The sequence below is a fragment of the Dama dama genome, chromosome 11 (genome assembly GCF_033118175.1).
Source record: "Dama dama isolate Ldn47 chromosome 11, ASM3311817v1, whole genome shotgun sequence".
NCBI lineage: Eukaryota > Metazoa > Chordata > Mammalia > Artiodactyla > Cervidae > Dama > Dama dama.
Genome location: NC_083691.1, coordinates 98,484,060 through 98,507,586, shown reverse-complemented (window position 1 = coordinate 98,507,586; position 23,527 = coordinate 98,484,060). Strand labels below are relative to the sequence as shown.

Below are 23,527 nucleotides of genomic sequence, written 5' to 3'. Positions count from 1 at the left end.
GATGAAGAAAAAAAAAACATGATCATCTCAACTGATGCAAAAAAGCCATTTGGCAAAAGTCAACACCTTTCATGACAAAAAATTTTAAAAACTAGAAATAAAGGTAAACTACCTCAATGTAATAAGGTCATATATGAAAAGGCCACAGCGAACATCACACTCAACAATGAAAAACTGAATTTTTCCTCTAAGATCAGGAACAAGACGCTCACCATATCTACTCAACACAGTACTAAAGTTCTAGCTGCTGCACATAGACAACAAAAATAAATAAAAGGCATACAAGCTGAAAAGGAAAAAGTAAAATTATATCTGTTCACAGATGAAATGATCTTATATTCTAAAGATCCACCCCCTACAAACAAAAAACTATTAGAACAACTAAATGAATTCAGCAAAGCTGCAGAACACAAAATGAACACGAAAAAAATCAGTCGTTTTGATAAAATAAAAATGAACAATCCAAAAAGGAAATTCAAAAAGTAATTCTATTTACAACAGTATCAAAAAGAATAAAGTACTTAGGAATAACTTTAACCAAAGAGGCAAAAGACTTATACCCTGAAAACTAAAAAATGTTGCCAAAAGACTGAAAATAATGTCAATAAGTGCAAAGACATCCCATGTTCATGGAATGAGAGACTTATTATTGTTATGATGTCCATACTATCCAAAGCAATCTACAGACTGAATGCAAACTCCATCAAAATCCTTGATCCCATAGACTCCTGAGGCTTAAAGTTACTATAGGGGAAGCTACCAGAGTATTTGAAGGAAGATGCAGTAGAGAAGGAAAAGCAGGAAAATACAAGGAGCAAGGAGAATAAAAATGGTGAGGACTGGATAAGTACCAACTACTACCTTGGGTACCATCTTCCATGGTTGCCAGTGAGCTAGAAAGTACAAGTGCTCGAGCTTTCTATTGTCTGAATTTGGAGTTAACAACTGCAGCGACTTATCAAGCACATAGATTATCATCTGAATTATCTCATTTAATCCCCAAGAATTCTAAGTATTCTCATTTTGAAATTGAGATCATGTATTAGGTATCAGGTAAGTTTATTAACAGCAGAGACATCACTTTGTTGACAAAGGTCCATATAGTCAAAGCTATGGTTTTTCCAGTAGTCATGTTTGGATGTGAGAGATGGTTCATAAAGACGGTTAAGCACCAAGCCTTGCCCAGAAAGAAGCATTTTATAAAATGTGTGGATTTTGTGGCAAGTTTTCCATTTGAATTCTCAAAGTTTATAAATTTATAGCAGTAAAACTATTGGGTAGGTATTTCCTTGGTGGTGCAACAAGGAATTGATGCCTTTGAACTGTGGTGTTGGAAGAGACTCTTGTGAGATCTCTGCAAGGAGATCACACCAGTAAATCCTAAAGGAAATCACTTCTGAATATTCTTTGGAAGGACTGATGTTGAAGCTCCAATACTTTGACCACCTGATGTGAAGAACTGACTCATTGGAAAAGACCCTGATGCTGGGAAAGATTAAAGGCAGGAGGAGAGGGTGGCAGAGGACAAAATGGTTGGATGGCATCACTGACTCAATAGACATGAATTTGAGCAAACTCTGTGGACACAGTGGAAGACAGAGGAGCCTGGCGTACTGCAGTCCCTGGGGTCACAAAGAGTCAGACACGACTTAGGGAATGAACAACAACAACAAAAATTTGTTGTTAAAAATTAAAAATTTTTGTTGTTAAAAATTAAAAGTTAAAAAATTAACTGGTCCAAAATAGTGAAGCAGAGACACTAGCTTGTATATGCATGTTGGCTGTATCCCCAGCATGGGAAGGCACTTCCGAAGCCTGGGGCTGCAGGGCTGTGTGAGGCCGATGTTGACCCAGTGGAGTGGAGCATTCTGAGCTGTCCCCAGAGAAGCTTAAGGGGAGCTGGGAAATCCAAAGGACACCGGTCTCCAGGGAGATGGCTCCGCCTGCCGAGTAGCCCCTGTCTAGGATCAGGCTGGAGTCCAGAGGCTGAAAGAGCCCCATGAGACCATCCATTGGGTTAGATGGGGCATCTTAGTCCAGAGAACAGGGGTTGAGGCTGCTATAATTTATCAACTAACGCCTTTAAGAAACCATGAGATTACCTTCAAATTGTCTACTTCTGCACATTTTTTGTTGCTGTTGCACAACATTTTTTTAAAGTCTTTATTGAATTTGTTAGAATACTGCTTCTGTTTTGTGTTTTGGTTCTCTGGCCAGGAGGCATGTGGGATCTTAGCTTCCCAACCAGGGATCGAACCTTACCCCCTGCATTGGAAGGTGAAGTCTTAACCACTGCACCACCAGGGAAATCCCTACCCAATAGTTTTACTGCTATAAATTTATAAACTTTGAGAATTCAGATGGAAAACTTACCACAGAATCCACACATTTTATAAAAGGCTCCTTGCTGGGAAGGGCTGAGCATGTGAAGGCATACGTGAGTGTGTGCACAAGCCTCTGAGGTGGGTGTGCAGGAGGGCGTCCACCCCCTGAGTGTGGAACAGACCCAGGAGCTCTGACATGCTGCTCCCTGGGTTGAATGATGTGGCTGTGATAAAGCCTTGTGCCAGGGCAGGGGGCTCAGGAGCAGGTTGGAGGGAGGGCGGGGGACTCTAGAGGACAGCCTGGGGCTCTTCTTGCTGGAGGTACATCCTGTTGGACCCCGGATGCAGAGAGCAGCACCAAATGCAAGGTGCTAACAGACTCACACTAGGAGCCAAAAGTCACCCCACAGAGAAAGCGACAACAAGCCAGGCTCACCACACATGGGAGGTCTGAAAACCTGCTCGTTTTATGTCCCAAACATCTTCTTATGAATAAGAATGTAATATGGTGCGCTTGTTGGTGTTCAGTCACCGAGTTGTGTCCGACCCCATGGACTGAAGTATGCCAGGCCTCCCTGTCCCTCACCATTTCCCAGTGATTGCCCAAGTTCATGTCCATTGCATTGGTGATGCTATCCAGCCATCTCATCCTCTGTCACCCTCTTCTCCTCCTGCCCTCAATCTTTCTCAGCATCAGGGACTTGTCCAATGAGTCAGCTGTTCGCATCAAGTGGCCGAAGGATTGGAGCTTCAGCATCAGTCATTTCCAATGAATATTCAGGGTTGATCTCCTTCAAGATTGACTGAACCAGTCAATATGGTGCAGAAGAAAAGGGAAAGACTTGAAAGTGAGGCAGGCCTGGAGCTGAAGCTGCACCCTAGCACTGATGAGGGCTGAGCTTCAGTTTCCTCATCTACAAACACAGGCAGTAACACTTTAACTGAATGGGACTGAGAATGCAGCACATACAAGCACCCGCTGAGAAGAGCTGTTGGTTTCTACACCTTGTTCTCACCACGGGCTCACACCTCTGCACAACTGCAGACAAGAACACACACAACCGTATACCCTAGGGATAGTCCATTCTGTCCCATGAAGGCACAGTCTCCTTGGGCAAACAGATCACTTCAGGGCCACGAGTATCAGAGATCAAAACTCCTGGGCTCCTAAATGAGCCCTGATCTTCCCAATGACCCATAGCTCAATGGACCATGAATAAAGCTGCTGCCAAGTAACAGATAAAACTATATTCCAGGCCACGGAGGCATGTCCACCCCCTGAGACTCTGGGCTGCGAGGATGGAGAACCAGCCCCTCCACTTGGATGCCTCAGGCGCAAACACTCTACAGCTGTTATAAAGGGAATGTCTTCTCTGTTGAGCCAATAACCTGTGCTGCTGAATACATGTTCCCCCACCTGAGTAAAGTTCAAGAAAAAACCGGGAGAACCTTAATTAGAAAGTGTTAGTTGCTCAGTCGTGTCCAACTCTTTGGGACCCCATGGACTGTAGCCCACCAGGCTTCTCTGTCCATGGGATTCTCCAGGCAAGAATACTGGAGTGGGTTGCCATGCCTTCTTCCAGGGGATCTTCTCAACCCAGGGATTGAACCCAGATCGCCTGCATTGCAGACTGATTCTTTATTGTCTCAGCCACCAGGGAAGCCCTTTTATTTAGAAAAACAATGTGTTAAATACCCAGTATCTCCCAGGATCCCTTCTGCTTCTTACTGGAACTCAAGGTTCAGGTCAAGTGGTCCCAACACTCCCTCAACCAGCTTTTGCCCTCCCCTCTCCCACTCCGTTGCTCTGACAGCTCAAGTCCAAGAACAGAAAAACTTGTTCTTCAAATCTGGGCCTGAGGGGGCCTCTTCAGGGGTTCTCATTAACTCAAAAGGGTGCTTAGCCTCCAGCCCCCTCCACACAGCACTCATGAGTGTGCATCTGGGCACCTACAGAATCCAAGGGAGTCCTGGATCCAAAGAAAGATCCTTGTGGGGGCTGTTCCCACTGCCGCTCTCTGATCCCTAACTCACCACAGGCTTCTCCCCAGTTTTTGGCAGAATTCCATTATTAGCTGCAGCTCACACTAAAAAATTCTACAGAAGTTTACTCATGTAAAGAATGAGAACAGGTTTTTACTATGGTATTTTAAAGATAACCTATGCATTACACTTATTTACACAATGCAACGAAAAACATCTGTATCCTGAGTACATGACCCTGAGTCCATAATTATGTACAAAAAGCCTTCGTGTTCACCCTTACAGACCCACTCATTCCACACCACCCTCCAGGCCATGCGCACATCTGATACTCTTTCTCAGCATCTGTATCTGTCTTTGCAATGCTCACCACAACTGTCAACAGTGACTTGTAAGGTATCTGCCTACCACTGCCCTTACTTTCAATGCTTCGATTGAAAGAGCTTCGATGCCTGTCACATCCAGTACTCTCTCACCAGGAGTAAACAACCCAAAAATGAAGTAAAAAAAAAAAAAAAAAAAAATTCCATTGACAATAGCATACAAAAGAAAAAACTACTCGGGAACACATTTAACCAAGGAGGCAGAATACCTGTACTCGGAAAACTACAAAACACTGCTGAAAGAAATTAAAGAAGACACAAATAAACAGAACGTTATCCAGTGTTCACAGATGAAATAAAATATGTTTAAGATGGCAATACTTTCCAGATTGATACACAGATTCAATGCAATCCTCATCAAAATCCCACCTGGATTGTTTTTCCCCAGGGGAAATTTTTGTTTTGTTTTGTTTTTCTTTTTGCAGAAATTGGCAAGTTGAACTGAAAATTCATATGGCAATACAAAGGACCCAAAACAATCTTGAAAGTGAAGAAGAAAGATGGCCGATTCGCACTTCTCAGTTCCAACACTGGCTACAAATCTACAGCAGTCAAGAATGCATGGTACTGTCAAACGTAAAACAGCTAGTGAGAAGCCGCTGCGTAACACATGCAGCTCAACCCTGTCTGTGATAACCGACCGGGGTGGGCCTGGGGGCAGGTGGGACGGGGGTTCAGGAGCGAGGGGACACACGTGTACTTATGGCTGATTCACACTGCTGCACGGCAGAAACCAACACAGCACTGTAGAGCAATTATCCTCCAATTAAAAATGAAAGAAAGTGGGACGCTGCCATGTAACACAGGGAGCCCAGCTCTGTGACAACTAGAGGGGTAGGTGGGAGGGAGGCTCGAGGAGGGGATATATATGTATATACTTATGACCCATTCCCATTATGGCACAGCAGAAATCAACACATTGTAACATTGTAAAGCAATTATCCTCCAACTGAAAAATAAAAAAAGAATGCATCGTACTGGCATACAGATAGACATATAGGTAAACTGAATTCAGGGTTCAGAAATAAAATATATTTATGGCCAGTTGATTTTGACCATGGGTTCCAAGACAATTCAATGTGGGAAGAATACGTCTTTTCAACAAATGCTGGAACAACTGGACTTTCACATTCAAAACATAATTTATATTCCTACCTCACACTACGCATAAAAATTGCCTCACAGTAGATCACAGGCTTAAATATAAGTGTTAAACCTATAAAAACTCTTAGAAGAAAATACTGGAATAAATTTATGATCTTGGGCTAGGCAACGATTACTGAGATGCAACACTAAAAGGGAAGATGACGTAAGTTGGACTTTACCAGATTTATAAACATTTTGTTTCAAACCTATCTATCAAGAAGGTGTGAAGGGAGCCTGCACACTGTGAGAAATTTTTGCAAATCATGTATCTGGTAAGTGATCTGTATCCAGAATACATAAATAATTCTTATAACAATAATAAAAGACATCCATTTCAAAGTAGATGAAAGATTTAAACAGATACTTGTACAAAAAAGTAAACAAACGGCCAACAAGCATATGAAAAGATGTTTGACCATTTTTTGTTGTTTTAGTCGCTAAGCTGTGTCCAACTCTTTACGATCCCATGGACTGTAATCCACCTCTGTCCATGGGACTTCCCAAATAACAATACTGGAGTGGGTTGTCACTTCCTTCTCCAGGGGGTCTTCCATGTCTCCTGCATTCCAGGTGGATTCTTTACCACTGAGCCACCAAGGAAGCCCATCACTAGGGAATTGCAAATTGAAACCACAGTGAGATACTACTTGACACTCACTAGACTGGCTAAATAGAAAGATAGACAATAACAAGTGTCTGCAAGCACATTTAGAAATTGAAACCCTCATTCATTGTTGATGGAAATGCAAAACATTATAGACACTTTGGAAAACAGCTCCTTGTGAAAAAAAAACCTCATGAAACATAAAGATACCATACAGTCTGGCAATTCCATTCCTAGGTATTTACCCTAGAGAAATAAACACATATGTCTATGAAAGATTCCAGGAATACCATGGAGTAGGAGGCACCAGGAAACTCTCTCCCACCTAGACAACAGCAACACTTGCAGAATCTGTCTGGTGTAGCTATTTCAGAGTCCATTTAAGGCTTGCAACTCCCAGAGGAAGGCTGGTATGTAAATCGCAGGTAATTTCTGTCAATTTCAGCTCTTAGTTCAACAGCATCTACTCATTCCCATTCCCAACTCTCTTGACAGGCAGCCATGCATCTGAGAGCAGCCTGCACATGCCTTGAAGGAACCATGGTGGGCAAAAAGAACCCAGTTCTCCAAATACTAGAGATCTGTGCTGTGATTGGTGCTTACGATGACAGAGTGGCAAGGTGGTGGGCTGCCACTGTTGTTGCACCTTCCCTACTGTTGCAAGCCCCTCCCCATCTAGCTGCACTAACTTCCAGGAGATTTAAAGGGCTGGGCTGGGTGCCCCATTTCCCCTTTCCCTGGTTCAGTTTTCTGTTTTCCCCTTTTGGGAGCCAGACATTGACTATTAGGACATTCAAAAGCTATTGTATATATGGGGGAAATGAGAAAGTTACTGCATATGCCCAGGGAAACTCACAGGCTTATTCAAAGACCTTAGAAGATCTTAGAAAACCTCAGGCCGATCCTTGGCACAAAAAATAGAGCCTAGCAAACCCAAATGAAGGGGGAGAACTGATTTCCAGAGTTACCATATTATTAGATTCAAACGTCCAGTTTTGAATCTGTCCCTGATAAAAGATCTGGTGGCTAATCTACTAGACAAACACTTAAAAGCAATGATCTTAAAGATGCTCAGAGAACTAAAGAAGTAGAGAAACTCAAGGAAATAATGTATGAACAAAATGGAAGTATTAAAAAGGAGAGAAAGCCTAAAAAGGAAGAAAAAATCTGGGGCTTAAAAAAAAAAAAACTGAAATGGTAACTGGAATGAAAGATTCAGTAGAGGGTTTCAGAGGCAGATTTCAGCATGCAGAAGAATCAGAAAACTTGAAGATAGGTCATGATAATTAGAGTCTGAGGAATTGGAAGAAAAACATTGGCGTAAACTGAACAGAGCATAAGGGACCTATGAAAATGAAAGTGTGAGTCACTCAGTCGTGCCCAACTCTCTGCAACCCCATGGACTGCAGCCCACCAGGCTCCTCTGTCCATGGGATTCTCCAGGAAAGAATACTGGAGTGGGTGGCCATTCCCTTCTCCAGGGGATCTTCCCAACTCAGGGATCAAACCCAGTTCTCCTGCGTTGCAGGCAGATTCTTTACTGTCTGAGATACAAGGGAAATACAACGGACCTATGGGACACCATCAAATGGATCAAAATGCACATTGTAGGAGTCGCAGAAGAAGGTGGGAGAGAGAGAAAGGGGTAAAGAGAGTATTTGAAAAAATAATGGCCCCAAACCTCCCAAACTGGATGAAAGACACAAATAACAACATCTAAGGAACTCAATGAATTGAGATACGTTATAATTAAACAGTTGAAAGCCAAAGATAAAGAATCTTGAAAGCAACAAGAGAGAAGCAAATCATCACACACACCGAATCCCCAGTAAGATTATCAGCAAATTTCTCATCACAAACTCTGAGGGTAGAAGGCAGAAGGGGGATGTAGCCAAAGTGCTAAAAGGAAAAAAATGTCAACCAATAACTCTAAATGTGGCAAAGCTGTCCTTCAAAAGTATGTTAAGAAATTAAGACATTTCTAGATAAATAAAAGATGAAGGAGTCCATTATCACTACACATGCCCTGCAGGAAACGTTCAAGGGAGTCCTGCAGGTTGGAATAAAAGGGAACTAGACAGTAACTTGAAACTGTATTTTAAAAATGGATAAAGAAGATAAACACAATAGAATACTTCTCAGCCATAAAGAAGAATGAAACTTCGTCATTTGCAACAACATGGATGGGCTTGGAAGAATAAATCAAAGACAAATACTGTATGATATCACTCATACGTAGAATCTAAAATATACAACAAATTAGTGAATATAACAAAAAAGAAACAGACTCACAGATACAGAGAACAAACAAGTAGTTACCAGTGGAGAAGGGGGAAGGGGTACTATGGAGGTAGGTAAGAGGTATAAACTATTAGGTACAAAATAAGTTACAAAGATACATTGTACAACACAGGGAATATAGCTGATATTTTATAATCAATGAAGTATAAACTTTAAAATTTGTGAATCACTATATTATATACCTGTAACATAATAGTGTAAATCAACTATAATTTTAAAAAACTAACTTAAAAACTTAGTAGAAGTAAATACATGGGAAATTATAAAAGCTAGTACAGATGACTCTTTAACAAGATGGGTTTGAACTGCCCAGGTCCACTTATATGTGGATTTTTTTTTTTTTCAGCAAGTATGTATTGTAGTACTACACGATCCATGTCTGGTGGAATCCCTGGACAGGCCACAGATATGAAGGACCAATTGTAAAGCTAGACTCAGATTTTGGACTGTGTGGAGGGTTGCTGTTCCTAACAACAACCCTCAATGTTCAAGGGTCAACACTGGTTTATGGTTGATTTATGACTCCACTTTTGTTTTCCAGTAACTCCACATTTTGTTTTCTAATTTAAGGGGTTATTGTATTTTTTCAAATTATTAATTTATGTTTTTAGACACACAACGCTTAACGATGTTATTCTGTGGCATCAGCAACTGAAAGGAAGAGGAACAGAAGTGTAAAGGGGCAGGGGTTCTGTGTGTTGTGGATGTTAAGCTGGAACAAATCCAAATCAGAGTATTATAACTTTAGGATGTTCAATGTAATCCCTGCGGTAACCACAGAACAGCTGTAGAACACGGACAGAAGGAAATGAGAAAGGAACTTAAAAGCTTCATAACAACAACCACAAAAACCCAACTCAGGACTTCCCCGGTGGTCCAGTGGCCAAGATTCCACATTCCCAATACAGTGGGCCCAGGTTTGATCCCTGGTCAGGGATCCCACATGCCACAACTAAGACCTGATGCAGATAAATAAATAAATAAAAATAAATACTAAAAAATCAACTAAAAGGGGACAGTAATACAGGAAACGAAGGATAAAAAACCTATAAGCATAGTGAAAACAAATAGCAAAATGACAGAAACAAGTATCTTCTTATCAACTGCAAAAAGGAAAGAAATTCTAAAACAGGCTGCCACGTGGATGAACCTTGAGGATTTTATGCTAAGTGAAACAGACCAGTCACAAAAGACAAATGCTGAATGATTCCACTACTTATGTTGGAATCATACCAACACTTATGTTGGGGAATCAAAATCACAGATTGAGAAAGCAGGATGGTGGCTACCAGGGGCTGGGGAAGGAGGGAATGGCGGGAGTGGGTTTAATGAGTTCAGAGTTTGTGTTTTGCAAGATGAAAAGAGTTCTGAAGATGGATGGTGGTGCTGGTTGCACAACAAGATGGATGTACTTAATACCACTAAACTGTATGTTTAAAAATGGTCAAGATGGCAAAATTTTATGTGTATTGTACAACAATAAAAATGGGGGGAAATGCACAAAAAAATGTATTCACCAATGTTCAGCATTATTTATAATCAGAAAGTGGAAACAGCTCAACAACTGATGAATACATTTAAAATAGGATACATACATACAACAGAATATAATTCAGCCATAAAAAGGAATGAAGTGTTAACACATGCTACACTGTGGGTTAGTTTTGAACACATTATGCTACATCAAAGGAAACCAGACACAAAAGTCCGCAAGCTGAATGATTTCACTTATATAAAATACCCAGAACAAGGCTTCCCTGGTGGTTCAGCGGTTAAGAACCTGCCTTGCAACACAGCGGATGCCGGTTCAGACTCCTGGTCTGGGAAGATCCCACGTGCTGCCAGACAGCTCAGCTGGTGTGCCACAGCTATGGAAGCCCTCACGCCCTGGAGCCCACGCTCCGCAGTAAGAGAACCCACCACAAACAGCAAGTGGCCCCTGCTTGCTGCAGCTGGAGAAAGCCCACGTGCAGCAAGCAAGACCCGGCACAGCCAAAAATAAATAAATAAATATTTTTAAAATACCCATAATAGGCAAATCCATTGAGACGGACAGTAAGTTAGTGTCTGCCTAGGGTTGGGAGTGGGGTGCTCTGGAGAGGGAGGGAGAATGGGAAGGGATGCTAATGAGCAGAAGGGGAGATGAATACATTCTCAAATCACATTCTGTTCATAGTTGCACAACTCTGGAAATAGACTGTTGACTGCACACTCCTAACAGGTGAACTCTATGGTTATATAAATTATATGCCAATAAAGCTGCTGGAAAAAAAGAATCACCAGATAAAAAGGTGAAGTAAAGACATTTTTGGAAAAGAAGACATGATACACTGTGTCTCTAGCAAACCCACAGTAAAGCCGATAAGAAGGGAGGAAGGATATGATCTTAGATGGAAGCGGGGAGGGGTGGGTGGGACTGGAGGGCAGTATTTATCGGGGTAAATCTCAACATGGACAGACGAGCAGGTCATCTGGATTTCAGTGACACACACAATCGGCACCAGTGTGCCCCCCTGCTCTCCCTGCCCTGCAAGCTTCATTTCCTCCAGCCCAGGACCTTTGCAGATGCTGTTCCCTCTGCTTGAATGCTCTTCCCTGCTCTCATGCTCCACTTCCTTCTTACTAACTTCTGCTCAGCCCTCATTCCCGCCGGCGGGTGTGATCAGAGGCGCCAGCACCTTCCACAATGCACAGTGAGAAGCCCTGACCTTTTTGTTCACCGCATTCCCCAGTTTTCATCACATATCTGTTTGCACAATTCTGTGATCTGGTTCCCCTTTAAGGATTTAAGCCTGCTCACCTTCCCTATACATTTAATCAATTTTCCCTTTTTTGGGGGAAAAAGACGAAAATAAACTGTGACTTGACTATTGTTCTCTAGTGAGTCACACCAAGATCTGCCTGTACCTTTTTTTAGAAAAAGAAGTTTCACATTACTGAGGCAAGGGAATGTGTAAGGCTTGTAAAGTTCCTGTGAGAAATCTCTGCTCAAAAATTGTGCTGGCTTTACTGCCTCATGATAGACACTTTTATGCCCAAAACCAGAGGATTTGACCTTTCAGAGTACACCTCCAGGTGTGTGCATAAAACCTGCTCCATCCACTTGTCGGGAACAACAGGGAGGAGAAGGAGTAGATCCACTGTGACATATGGAGAAAAGAAAGCAAAGAAATTGCTCAGAAATAAACCCACACACCTACGGTCAGTTAATCTTTGACAGAGGAGGCAATAATATACAATGAGGGACAGTTACTTCAGCAAGTGGTGCTGGGAAAGCTGGACAACTGCATGTAAATCACTGAAATTAGAACCCACCCACACACCATACACAAAGACAAGCAAAATGGCTTAAAGACTAAATATAAGACCTGACACCATAATACTCCTAGAAAAGAACATAGGCAAAACTTTCTCCTACATAAATTGTAGCAATGTTCACTTAGGTCAGTCTCCCAAGGCAATAGAAACAAAAGTGAAGATAAACAAATGAGACCTAATCAATGTATAAGCTTTTGCACAGCAAAGATAATCATAAAGAAAATGAAAAGACAATCTTATAGGCTAAGAGAAAATATTTGCAAATGATGCAACTGACAAGGGCTTGATTTCCAAAACATACAAACAGCTCATACACCTCAACAAAAACAAAAAACAACCCAATCAAAAAACAAGCAGAAGACCTAAATAGACATTTCTCCAAAGAAGACACAAAGATGGCCAACAGGCACAGGAGAAGATGACCAGGATCGATAATTATTAGAGAAATGCAAATCAAAACTACAATGAGTTAGCACCTTCTATCAGTCAGAATGACCACCATTAAAAAGGTTCCAAATAACAAATGCTGGAGAGGGTGTAGAGAATAGGGAATCCTCTCTGCCTCTGTGGGTGAGAATGTAAATTGGTACAGCCACTAAGGAGAACAGTATGGGGGTTCCTTAAAAAGCTAAAAATAGAGCTTCCATATGATCCAGCAACCCCACTCCTGGGCTAGAGGAAACAATAATTCAAAAAGACATGCACCCCAGTGTTCATGACAGCACCACTTACAGTAGCCAAGATACGGAAACAACCTGAATGTCCGTCAACAGATGACTGGATGAGGATGTGGTGTGTATATACACACGATGGAACACTGCCAGTCACTCCTAAAGGAGACCAACCCGGAATATTCACTGGAAGGACTGATGCTGAAGCTGAAGCTCCAGTACTTTGGCCACCTAAGGCGAAGAGCTGACTCACTGGAAAAGGCCCTGACGCTGGGAAAGATTGAAGGCAGGAGGAGAAGGGGGCAACAGAGGATGAGATGGCTGGATGGCATCACTGACTCAATGGACAGGAGTTTGAGCAAACTCCAGGAGATGGTGAAGGACAGGGAAGCCTGGCGTGCTGCAGTCCATGAGGCTGCAAAGAGTTGGACACGACTTAACAACTGAACAACAACAACTCAATGTGTAGGTATGTGTGTATGTATATATATTACATATATATATATATATATATATATATATATATATATATACATGAATCACTTTGCTATACACCATAAACTAACACAACACTGTAAATCAACTACAGTTAAAACACTGCTTGAAAAAACGAAAGCAAAGCAATCAGATGAGCAAAGAGCTGAAAACCAAGAACTCCAACACTGAGTCACAGTGCTCAGAGGACAGCAGGAGGGGGAGCAAGGGAACTTACAGGGAGGCCAGTTTCCTAGAGACCAGTAATTGATAGATAGTCTTATTAAAAACCTAAAATGAGGCTTGACCTAGAGAAGTGAGTCATCGCCAATCTGGCTAAAGATGTCAAACTTGCAGACTAACTCCTTGAGAATAGGGAACACATACCAGCGTGGTACTGCCATGCAGGGGGTCCCCAAAAAAGACTGTTGAATGAATGAATGGATGAATGAGCAACTGAATCAGAGGCACTTACAACACGTGTTAGACAAAGGATTCACCTTCTGAGGAAAAGGACACAGCATCCACCACCCAGCCACAGTTCCCAAGACCAGGGGACACGCCGACGTCTTCAAGACAGGCGTCTTTCAAAGTTCATGACTTAAGACCTCCCCAGTGGTCCACTGGTTAGGAATTCACCTACCAGTGCAAGGGACACGGGTTCACCCCCTGTCCTGGGAGGGTCCACATGCCTCAGAGCAGCTCATCCTGTGCACCACAACTACTGAGCTCACGAGCCCCAGGGCCCACACCCAGCAACGAAGACTCAGCACTGCCAAAAATAAATACATTTAAAAAAAAGGGCCATGACTTAGCTAAATGATGTCAGATTTCTTTAGTTTGATTTCTTCTCCTTGGCTCCCTAGACATCACCTGCCCTAGACCCATGCAGAGCCTTTGGGAGTCAAGGAACATGGATGCAAGGAGGACCCTGCTTCAGATGCCTGATTCCTGTCCTTGGGGTTCCCTTCAGCCAGGGGCTGAAAGGGAAAGGGAGAGGACCCAGAGGGAATGAGGCGGTGGACCGCAAGTGGCTAGCCTGTTTCTTTGCCAAACAGCATAGTTTATAAGTATATAGGTAGTGTCTCATGTAAGATAAACGATACCATTTTTTTGAAACGTATGCAACAGTTGATTTTGCAGTACTCAGAGTCCTTATGAAGAAGCACGCTGGTAAGTTACTTAGCTGGGAACGCATACCCTCCTACAGACGTGTACAGACACACACACAGGAACCTGCGTTCACGTATGCAGCCTGTGTCTGCATGGATGCTCCTCAATGAGGCTCACGCAACACACGACAGCTTTCACAGGAGTTACCTGTTTTCCCTCGCTCAGAAATGAATAGCTTCATACAAGATTTTTACAACGCTAGTTTAGATGTTTTTATGTTAATAGGATAAAACAAATCTATGAGCTAGGTTTACAAAACCATAATTTCAAAAATAGGTAAGGGGCTTCCCTGGTGGCTCAGTGGTAAAGAATCTGCCTGCCAATGCCAGAGACGCTCATTTGATCCCTGATCTGGAAAGATCCCACAAGCGGTGGAGGAACGAAGCCTGTGAACCACAACTACTGAGTCTGAGCTCTAGAGCCCGGGAGTCGAGACTACTGAAGCCTGCATGCCCTAGAGCCCAGGCTCCGAAACTAGAGAAGCCACTGCAAAGAGAAGCCTGAGCACCGCAACCAGGGAGCAGCCCCTCTCGCCCCAACTTAGAGAAAAAGCCCTCGCAGCAGCAAAAAACCAGCACAGCCAAAAATAAACAAATAAAAGAGGTAAGCCTTGAACTTTGCAACCTCAGAAACTGCATTTGTACAGTTCCTGGGAAAACATATTCTAACGCTGGGGTATCTTGCCAAGATGTGATCTAACTTGGAAACTTCCAGTCTCTGAGTGAGCTGTGAATTGTGCTAATCACTACCCACACGGGATGAATGGACCCAAAGCCCAGGGCGCAGGGAAGCTTTATGAGGGCTGGTCTGTTTTTAACTTGAGGTTTTTTTAGGTAGTAAATTCCCCTCTTTTCTGTATGTCTACCAAAAATAAGGACATGAAGAAAGTTCTTAAGGCTAAATTTATCTAGGATGTTCCATATGTGATTGGCACTTCTGTAGCACAGCAGATGCAAAGCTGAAGTTTTGTTTTGTTTGTTTTCCTTTTTTAATTAGGAAGTCATGCTCCAAAGTCTATTAATGAGGAGACATCACACCACCACTCTATTCTGGTCCATTTAAAACAGGCAGCCTCTGACACTGAGGTTGAATAATTATAAGTAAAAAAAAGAAAAGATTGTAATGAAACAATAACAGTGGTGGTGACTTTCCTGCACAGGGCTTTGCAACAGTACAGAGATGTGTGTTCACAAGGAAGCCTTTGGTTGCTGGATTCCTGTCGCTGTGTAGCAAAAGAAGGAAGTGAGGTTTGGGGGGGAGTGGGTGGTCTGCCAGGTCTCCCAGCATCCCCCGCACCTCCAGATGTATGTTGACAAAGTGGCAATATTTGTTTCCCAAGACCGCCCACCCAGCCCAGATGATGTGCAGACGTGACCATCACTTGGTTGGATAGAGGCTGCCATACTGGAATTTTCCATTTGGTGTACAAGACATGCAAGCTGTTTACTTACACTTGCAAATGCATTTCAACCACATTGGCGCTCTGCTTCCCTTTGTACTATCATGGTGGAAGCACCAAAGGCCAAACATTTTCAAAGGATGAGGTCACCTGCAGCAGGGCGAGGTGGCTTTGCAGGTCCACTGGCCTCTGCTCCCTAAGAACTTGAGCAGGCCGCCACCCTCGGCAAGTCTGTCAGTTAATAACAAGCCCTTTGGTGTTACGTGAAGACAAAGACAAACACTGTATGATCTCACTTACATGCAGAATCTAAATAATACAACAAACTAGTGAATGTAACATAAAAAAAGCAGATTCACAGACAGAAAAAACGAGTGGTTACCAGTGGGGAGACGGGAAGTGGAAGCAATGGACAGGCAGGGAATTAAGAGGTACAAACTATTGGGTATAAAATAAGCTACATGGATATACCGTACAGCACAGGTAATATACCCAATATTTTATAATAACTATAAATGGAGTATAAACTTTAACATTGTGAATCGCTATATCGTACACCTGTAACTTACATAATATTGTATGTCAACTATACTTGATTTTAAAAAATTAAATAAATAAATAAAAAAGAACAAGCCCTTTGGGGCTGATCGCTAGTTCCAGGAACAATTCTAACGACCTTTTACATTGCCCTTTGCTGCCTTCTCTCCACCAAAAGGACACAGACTGTGCCATGTGGATCCACCTTGTTCGGGCGTGGGATGTTCAGAGGAAAACACTCTGTCTTCCAGCCCCCTTCCCGTCCCCTTCTCTCTTCCTTTCACTCCCCATCCCCTTCACCTTAGCACCCTGCTCCCCTCCGTTTCAATATATGCATGTGTCACAAAGAAAATAAAGAAAATCATTATTTTGTTCCAGAATTCACATAATTGAAGGAGATATATAATATATACAGTGACATCTGTAAGGAAGGGGTCATGAACGACAACAGATACTGAAAGGGCCCTCAGGCCCTGGGGGCTGGGGTGCAGGGTCGGGCCCCCCTCCCTCTCAGCCCCTCCATCTACCCCGCCACCTCTCAGCTCTCAGGGGCGCACCTGGGCTCAGGCTTGATGCACTGGTAAAAGGCAGCCATCTTCGTGAACACGGAGGGGGCCTCCGGCACTTTCATTCTCCGGAAGGACAGAAGGCCTCCCCTTCCCCAAAGGGGCCCTCGGGTCACCCCTGGGTGCCGATCAAGAGCCTTGCTCCCGTTTCCAGAGCAGCACTCGGGCCCCGAGGACACGGAGGCGTCTACCAACTCCTGCAGCCCCGTGGGGCCTCCGGGCAGGTGTGGAGCACAGGGCATTGGAAGCGCAGACACACAGCCACTTCCTTCTTCCCTCCATCCACGTGGACGGCCAGGGTGGGGCTGGAGCTGCCACCCGCCTCCCTCTGAGCTGAGGGTGGAAATTGACAAGCCCGGGCTCTGCCTCCCTGTGCTCCTGACAGAGTTGGGCAAAGGGCACTAATCACCCCATCTGAGCAAGGGTTCAGGGCCCTGGGGGAATGTCTAACCCCCCCGCCCCACAACCGCTTGTTCCCTTGCTCTGGCTTTCTCCTTATTCCCTCTTCAAGCTTGTTGCTGCAGGGCCTGGATGTATTTGATGAACGTCTTTCCTGGGCCCTTCCCAAGGCTCCTCCTTTCAGGCGGGCACCTGCCCCAGGGCACGCTGCGGCAGCCGGAGCTTCAGTACTCCCTGCTGGTGACCACACCTGGCAGGTACACAGGCCACGCCCTCCCCCCCACAAAGCTACCTCCCCATGACGTCCTCTCTGCTGACCTGCGGCTGCCACTTCAAAATAATAGACTCCTGTCGCCCAGCCTCGCAACTGCACCTGAGCTCCTGCAAAGTACAAAGGCTGCTAACCGCACTGCCGGTGGTTTCCAGGCAACGTCTAGAGGGCTGACAGAAGGCTCCAAATGACAAGTGTGACTGTATTATGAAAACTGCGGAGCAGCAGGCAGCAGGGGTGACTTCTGAAGACGGTGCTAAAGAAGTCCTAGATTCCTCTTCTGTTTTCCAAAATGCATCCATATATATAAAGTTCTGGTCATTGTTGTCGTTAGTCATGTTTGACTCTTTGTGACCCCGTGGATTGCAGCATGCCAGGCTCCTCTGTCCTTCACTATCTCCAAGAGTTTGCTCAAATGCATGTTGAGTTGGTGATGCTACCTAACCATCTCACCCTCTGTTGCCACCTTCTCCTACTGCCTTCAATCTTTCCCAGCATCAGGGTCTCTTCCAGTGAGTTGGTTCTCATATCAGGTGACCAAAGTATTAGAGCTTCAGCTTCAGCATCAACACGTCCAAAGAAAGTTCTGGTTGATTGGTTTATAATTGAAATAATAAAGCATAACCAGTGTACTTGATGGTAACTAAAGAAAGCAGTGGGAAAAAACAACTGCTGAGTGTTCTGCTGGCAGTTTACACCCACCTGCCCTTGGACTCTTTAGAATCTTCTAAAGATGCTCTCAGCTGCCTGGATGTTGCCAACAGCTCAGCCTTCTCTAGGGAGAGGGACAACGGACTGGCGGGAGTGTCCCTGTCTCCCGTGAGGTGGGTCAGGGGCAGAGCGAACCACTGAAGTGTCAGGGATGGGCTTGGCTTCAGGGTGGATGTCTCTAAGGAGGGGTCCCGGCCAGTAGCCTTCTCTCCCCAGAGGCCAAGTCCAACAGACCCACAGCTGCAGCTCACCCCACTGGAGGCCCGCTCAGCACTCAGAGCACTGAACCTGAGCCACCCTGCCGCTCGCTACGGCCAGCCCTGCTCTGGGCCTGGTCAGTGTCCCTGCAGGTCCAGGATGGTGTAAGTGGAAAATCTGATGCTGAAATCAAGGCCTGTACCTCATCCAGCTGTGAGCCCCACGAGGGCAGCTGCCTCCTAAGAAGCCCAGGTCAAGGTGTCTCCTATCACCTGTCCTTGGCAGACATAAGTAATTCAACCACAGCATCATTCTCAGAACTGCTCACCACACAGCCCTCCAGGGAGCTACTGCCAGGGGCCTGGAGCAGCACTTGGCTAGAAGCCTGTCGACGTCATTGGCAGAAATCGCAGTGAATCTATAGAACTGGATTCTCGCCTTGACTGCCACTAGCTAGCTACTAACCAGCTGAATGACTCGGGGCAAACCACTTCCATCCCTGGGACTCTATCTCAAGTCCGATATGAGTGGTTTGAACTCTGATACCTGACAGGCTATCGGACTACTTCAGGAAAAACACAGGTCTGTAAAATTGGTCCAAACCTCATTTTTCTGTGAAGATGCTTCTGTTAACTAACAGAGGAAAAGACGTGCTCGAGCTGAGAACAACATCTATGGAAAATATATTTTCAAAATCTAGTCACTATACTGCTTGTCTGTGAGCCAGAAAAATGAAGTGGCAATGACAACATCACAGAAGTCCCTCCAGTCTGGCCTGGCCATCTTACCTGCTGCCACCACCTCCCCGCCCCCCGCACCCCCCACATAGCCACACCTGATACTCTGCTATGCAAGGGAATGCCTCATCCACACACACCAGTGCCTCTGCCCACGACCCGAAGAAACCTCAGAACTTGCTAGGCACCTCACATTCTTCCTCTGAGTCCCTGCCCACTCACATTATTTCCCCTCCTGGAATGTGACCTTCTTCAGGGCAGAGGTAAGCTCTTTTCATCTCTGATATCTACACACAATAGATGCTGGGAAATATTTAATGAATATTAAATATTTAATATTAAATATTAAAGCATCACCTGTGCTTATAAAAATCTAAGGGCAGGGACTTCCCTGGTGGTCCAGGGATTAAGACTCCACCTTTCCAATGCAGGGGCCCCAGGTTCAATTCCCTGATTGGGGAACTAAGATCCCACATGACATGTGGTGTGGCCAAAAAAATTATAATAATAAAAAAAGGGCAAAATCACTTTTAATAAGGTAATTTGCTTTATTAAGTTTCTCCTAAGGAGGGGGGATTCTCAAATAGTTGGATTCCGTTTGAGCCATTTGGTAAGATGCTCTGACAAAGTGCTCCTGTGTGATTCAGATGTGTGGGTTGGCTGGGTTTGACATAAATATCTTCCTATTTTGCAATTTGGAGACATCACATTTGGAGAGTGAGGACATGGAGCAATCTGAACACACATTTGGCTCATTATGTGAGGACATCTAATATTCCAAATTTTTCCATCCTCTCAGTATTTTAAAGACCTTGGAGAAGCAGCCAAGTTCCCATTTTCTTCAATACTGCCATGGTGGGAGGAGGGTGTTGTATATATATATATTAATAGATGCCCCATACCAGTTGGTAGCTAATGTGTATAGCTGGCCTCCTCAATCAGATTGCGAAGTCTCTAAGAACAACGCCAATCAACTAGATTGTTTTATGTATTCCAAGAAGCCAAATATGCAGTAGGTGCTTAATAAGTGCATAGTGATTAATTAATACAGGCCTTCCCCAGTGGCTCAGCAGTAAAGAATCTGCCTGCAGTGCAGAAGACTTGAGTTTGATCCCAGGGTCAGGAAAATCTCCTGGAAGAGGAAACGGTAACCCACTCCAGTTATTCTTGCCCAGAAAATCCCATGGAAGAGGAGCCTGGTGGGCTACAGTCCATGGGGTCACAAAGAGTCGACTAAGCATGTGAGGACATGTCGTGACTGATTAATACGGTGCAACACACAAGCCACATCCTCCTGGACTAGCCAGGGCCACCAGCGCACACAGCAACGGGCACGGCACCTCAGTCAGTGGGGGAGCGCCCGTGAAGTCCTTAGCTGACGGATGCACAGGAAGGTGACTAGAGGAAGGCAGACTGTGTAGACAGGTGGGATCCCGCGAACAAGTGAGGACTCTGGGAATTTCTCACACTTTACCTCCGAGCGAGCCAAGGCATGATGCCGGCGGAGCTTACATGTGCCAAGAACTGCTGTACATATTCCACATGCACTTCCTCTTTAGATGTTAGCTGAACTGAATATTACGAGCATCCCATCCAAGCCCGCCCACTCGGAGTCGTGCACTGGAGAAGGAGCGTCACCGGGTGATGGTTGGCAGCAGCACGAGGCACTAGCGCAGGCTCAAGGTGGAGGGTGGAGCCTGGGGGACTCCTGTTTCCGCTGCCTGCTCCTGGGATGGCTGCAGGCTTTCCTGCCGAAAGGCAGCTGAGTCAGGTGGCCTAACAGGCAGGGGGCCCTCTTCCATCTCCACTGAGTCACATTTCTCCCCAAAGGCAGCCAGCTGCACCCAGAAGGGCAGCCCCGAGTTCCTGGTAGACACAGTCCCACTCAGCCCCGGGCTCTGAGTTCCCGGGCAGGCGGCTCAGGGAATGCTGCGGTCCAGTCTGATACATCCCCCGCTGAGCAACAGAGGAGAGCACCCTACTGACTCTGCTCCTCGGAGAGGAAAGCTTACCCAGCGTTCTGCTTCATGGCGTGAGGCGCTGACAGGCTGACCAACTGCGGCACTGGTGCCTCACCTGCCTGGAAGGCCACCGCGGGGCAGCTGCTGTGGGCAGGGTGTCTGAGAAGCCTGTGGTTCCGCCTTCTCCTGGAGGCAGCCCAGGGGGATGGAGTCTGAGGGTGAGCAGGGGCCGAGGGTAGTGTGTGCATCTGCCGGGGATGTCGGGAGGCCTCGTGAATGGAACCCCGGTGGCCCTGCCACTCCAGGGGCAGCCAGGGCACCGGCGGCCTCAGCATCGCCTGGCAGCTGATGAGAGGCGCAGCATCTCCGACTCCATCCACCCAGATCTATGCTCTCAAAGTCTGCCCTGGGCCAGGGGCCCGTGGTGATCCCTCTGCAGGTTAAGGGTTGAGAACCACTGCTTTACAGCAGCTGTTCTCAGCCCTGCCTGCACATCAAAATCCCCTGGGGAGCTTTAAAAACTCCTGATCTTCAGATCATGCCCCGGCCCAATTGCTGGCAGGGTACCGCAGGTCACATGCAGGCAGAGTAGAGAACGGTTGCTCCCCACCGCTGGTACTGATGAACCTCGGTGCAGGGCAGGAACAGAGCCACAGTCATGGAGAAAGGACTTGTGGACACAGGGTGGGAATGGGAGGATGGGACGCACTGAGAGAGCAGCATGGACACATGTATGTCACCATGTGTGAAACACACAGCTGGTGGGAGCTGCTGCAGCAGCTCAGACCAGTACTTGGTGATGACCTAGAGGGGTGGGAGGTGGGAGGCAGGTGCAACACGGAGGGGATATGTGTTTACTTATAGCTGATTCATGCTGCTCTACAGTAGAAACCAACACAACATTGTAAAGCAATTATACTAAAATAAAAAACACTTAAAAAAAAAAGCACACTTCTGCATTCAATTCTACAGTTTCAGTCACAAACGGTTTTCCTTCAAGTGACAAAAGGTCAAACAGGCACACTGAGGGAATACAGCTTTTCACGAACAGGAGCCCATCTCGGGGAGAGAGGGTTAAAGACCATTTAGGCTGCCTGTCACTAGAAACTGATGGCAGAGGCAGCGACTCCATTCCTGGATCTGAAACCCATCAATCCTAAAGGAAATCAACCCTGAATATTCACTGGAAGGACTGATGCTGAAGCTGAAGTTCCAGTACTCTGGCCACCTGATGGGAAATGCTCTCACTGGAAAAGACACTGATGCTGGGAAAGATTGAGGGCAGGAGGAGAAGAGGACAACAGAGGATGAAATGATTAGATAGCATCACCGACTCAATGGACATGAGTTTGAGCAAACTCTGGAAGATAGTGAAGGACAGGAAGGCTGGTCTGCTGCAGTCCATGGGGTCACAAAGAACTGGACATGACTTAGCGACTGAACAATTGAGTACAAGGGCCTACTCTTCCAGCAGGGGCAGAAATGGGGTTCACTCAGGCCCAGACACCCAGGAACTCAGTAAGAACCTGCCAAGGCCTGACTCAACACACGACGTGGCCCAAGTCAGGAACCACAGTTGGTCAACGCAGTTCTACACCCTGGCGAGAGTGGCTTTCAGGGACAGGCATGTAACTCATTTCAGGCCCAGGAGATGAGGCTCAGGGCATTTATGGAATTGTTGAAAGAGAATACTTCTTTTCTTTTGGGTCTGGAAGGATATGAGTTTAGAGAGGAAAGAAGCACCAAGAGGTAAAGAGGAAAAGCAGAGCACCTGGGGACTCTGCTTAGAGTCCTGGATCAAACTGTTCCTGAAGGCAGTTACCAGTGATTTTCCAGTTACTAAGCTACAAAGTCTGTCTCTTGGGTTTTTTAAAAGCCAACAAACCTTTGCAAGCCTTATTTGCAAAATAAAGAGTCCCAAGTAATTCCTGGAGGAAACAGGAACTGTATGAGTCAGGTCAAGCCACCCAGACATGCTTTGGTTCTATTTTTAGATCTTTAGGACAACAGTTAGATACACTTTCAGGACAGGAAAGGCTGGGGCAAACAAAAGGCGGGTATCAGTAAAGAAAGAGTCTGTTCACAGAAGATTTACAAAGGGCAGAGGTGTGACCCCTCTGTATCAGAATCACTTTTTTAATTTTTCTTTTTTAAAAAGCTTTTTATTTTGTATTGGGGTATAGCCAAGTAGCAAACAATGTTGTGATAGTTTCAGTGAACAGCAAGGGACTCAGCCACACATACACACGTATCCATTCTCCCTCAAACTCCCCTCCCGCCCAGGTTGCCATATAACACTAAGCAGAGTTCCCTGCGCTATGCCGTGAGTCCCTGCTGACTATCCATTTTAAATACAGCAGTGTGTACATGT

The 23,527-nt window shown here is 45.2% G+C and overlaps 1 protein-coding gene across 2 annotated transcripts in view; it reads right to left on the bottom strand.

Annotated features, from left to right (window-relative positions):
- The window catches only part of CRACDL (CRACD like), a 67,542-nt gene extending 50,148 nt beyond the window's left edge, over positions 1–17,394 (bottom strand). Inside the window, exon 1 of one of the 2 annotated variants that reach the window (XM_061155948.1) lies at positions 16,871–17,394. In XM_061155948.1, coding sequence (XP_061011931.1) covers positions 16,871–17,121 — 251 coding nt within the window. In that variant the 5' untranslated portion in view covers positions 17,122–17,394. The remainder of the gene's footprint in view (positions 1–16,870) is intronic. The other variant, XM_061155947.1, reaches the window with a different exon arrangement.
- Positions 17,395–23,527: the final 6,133 nt, after the last annotated feature.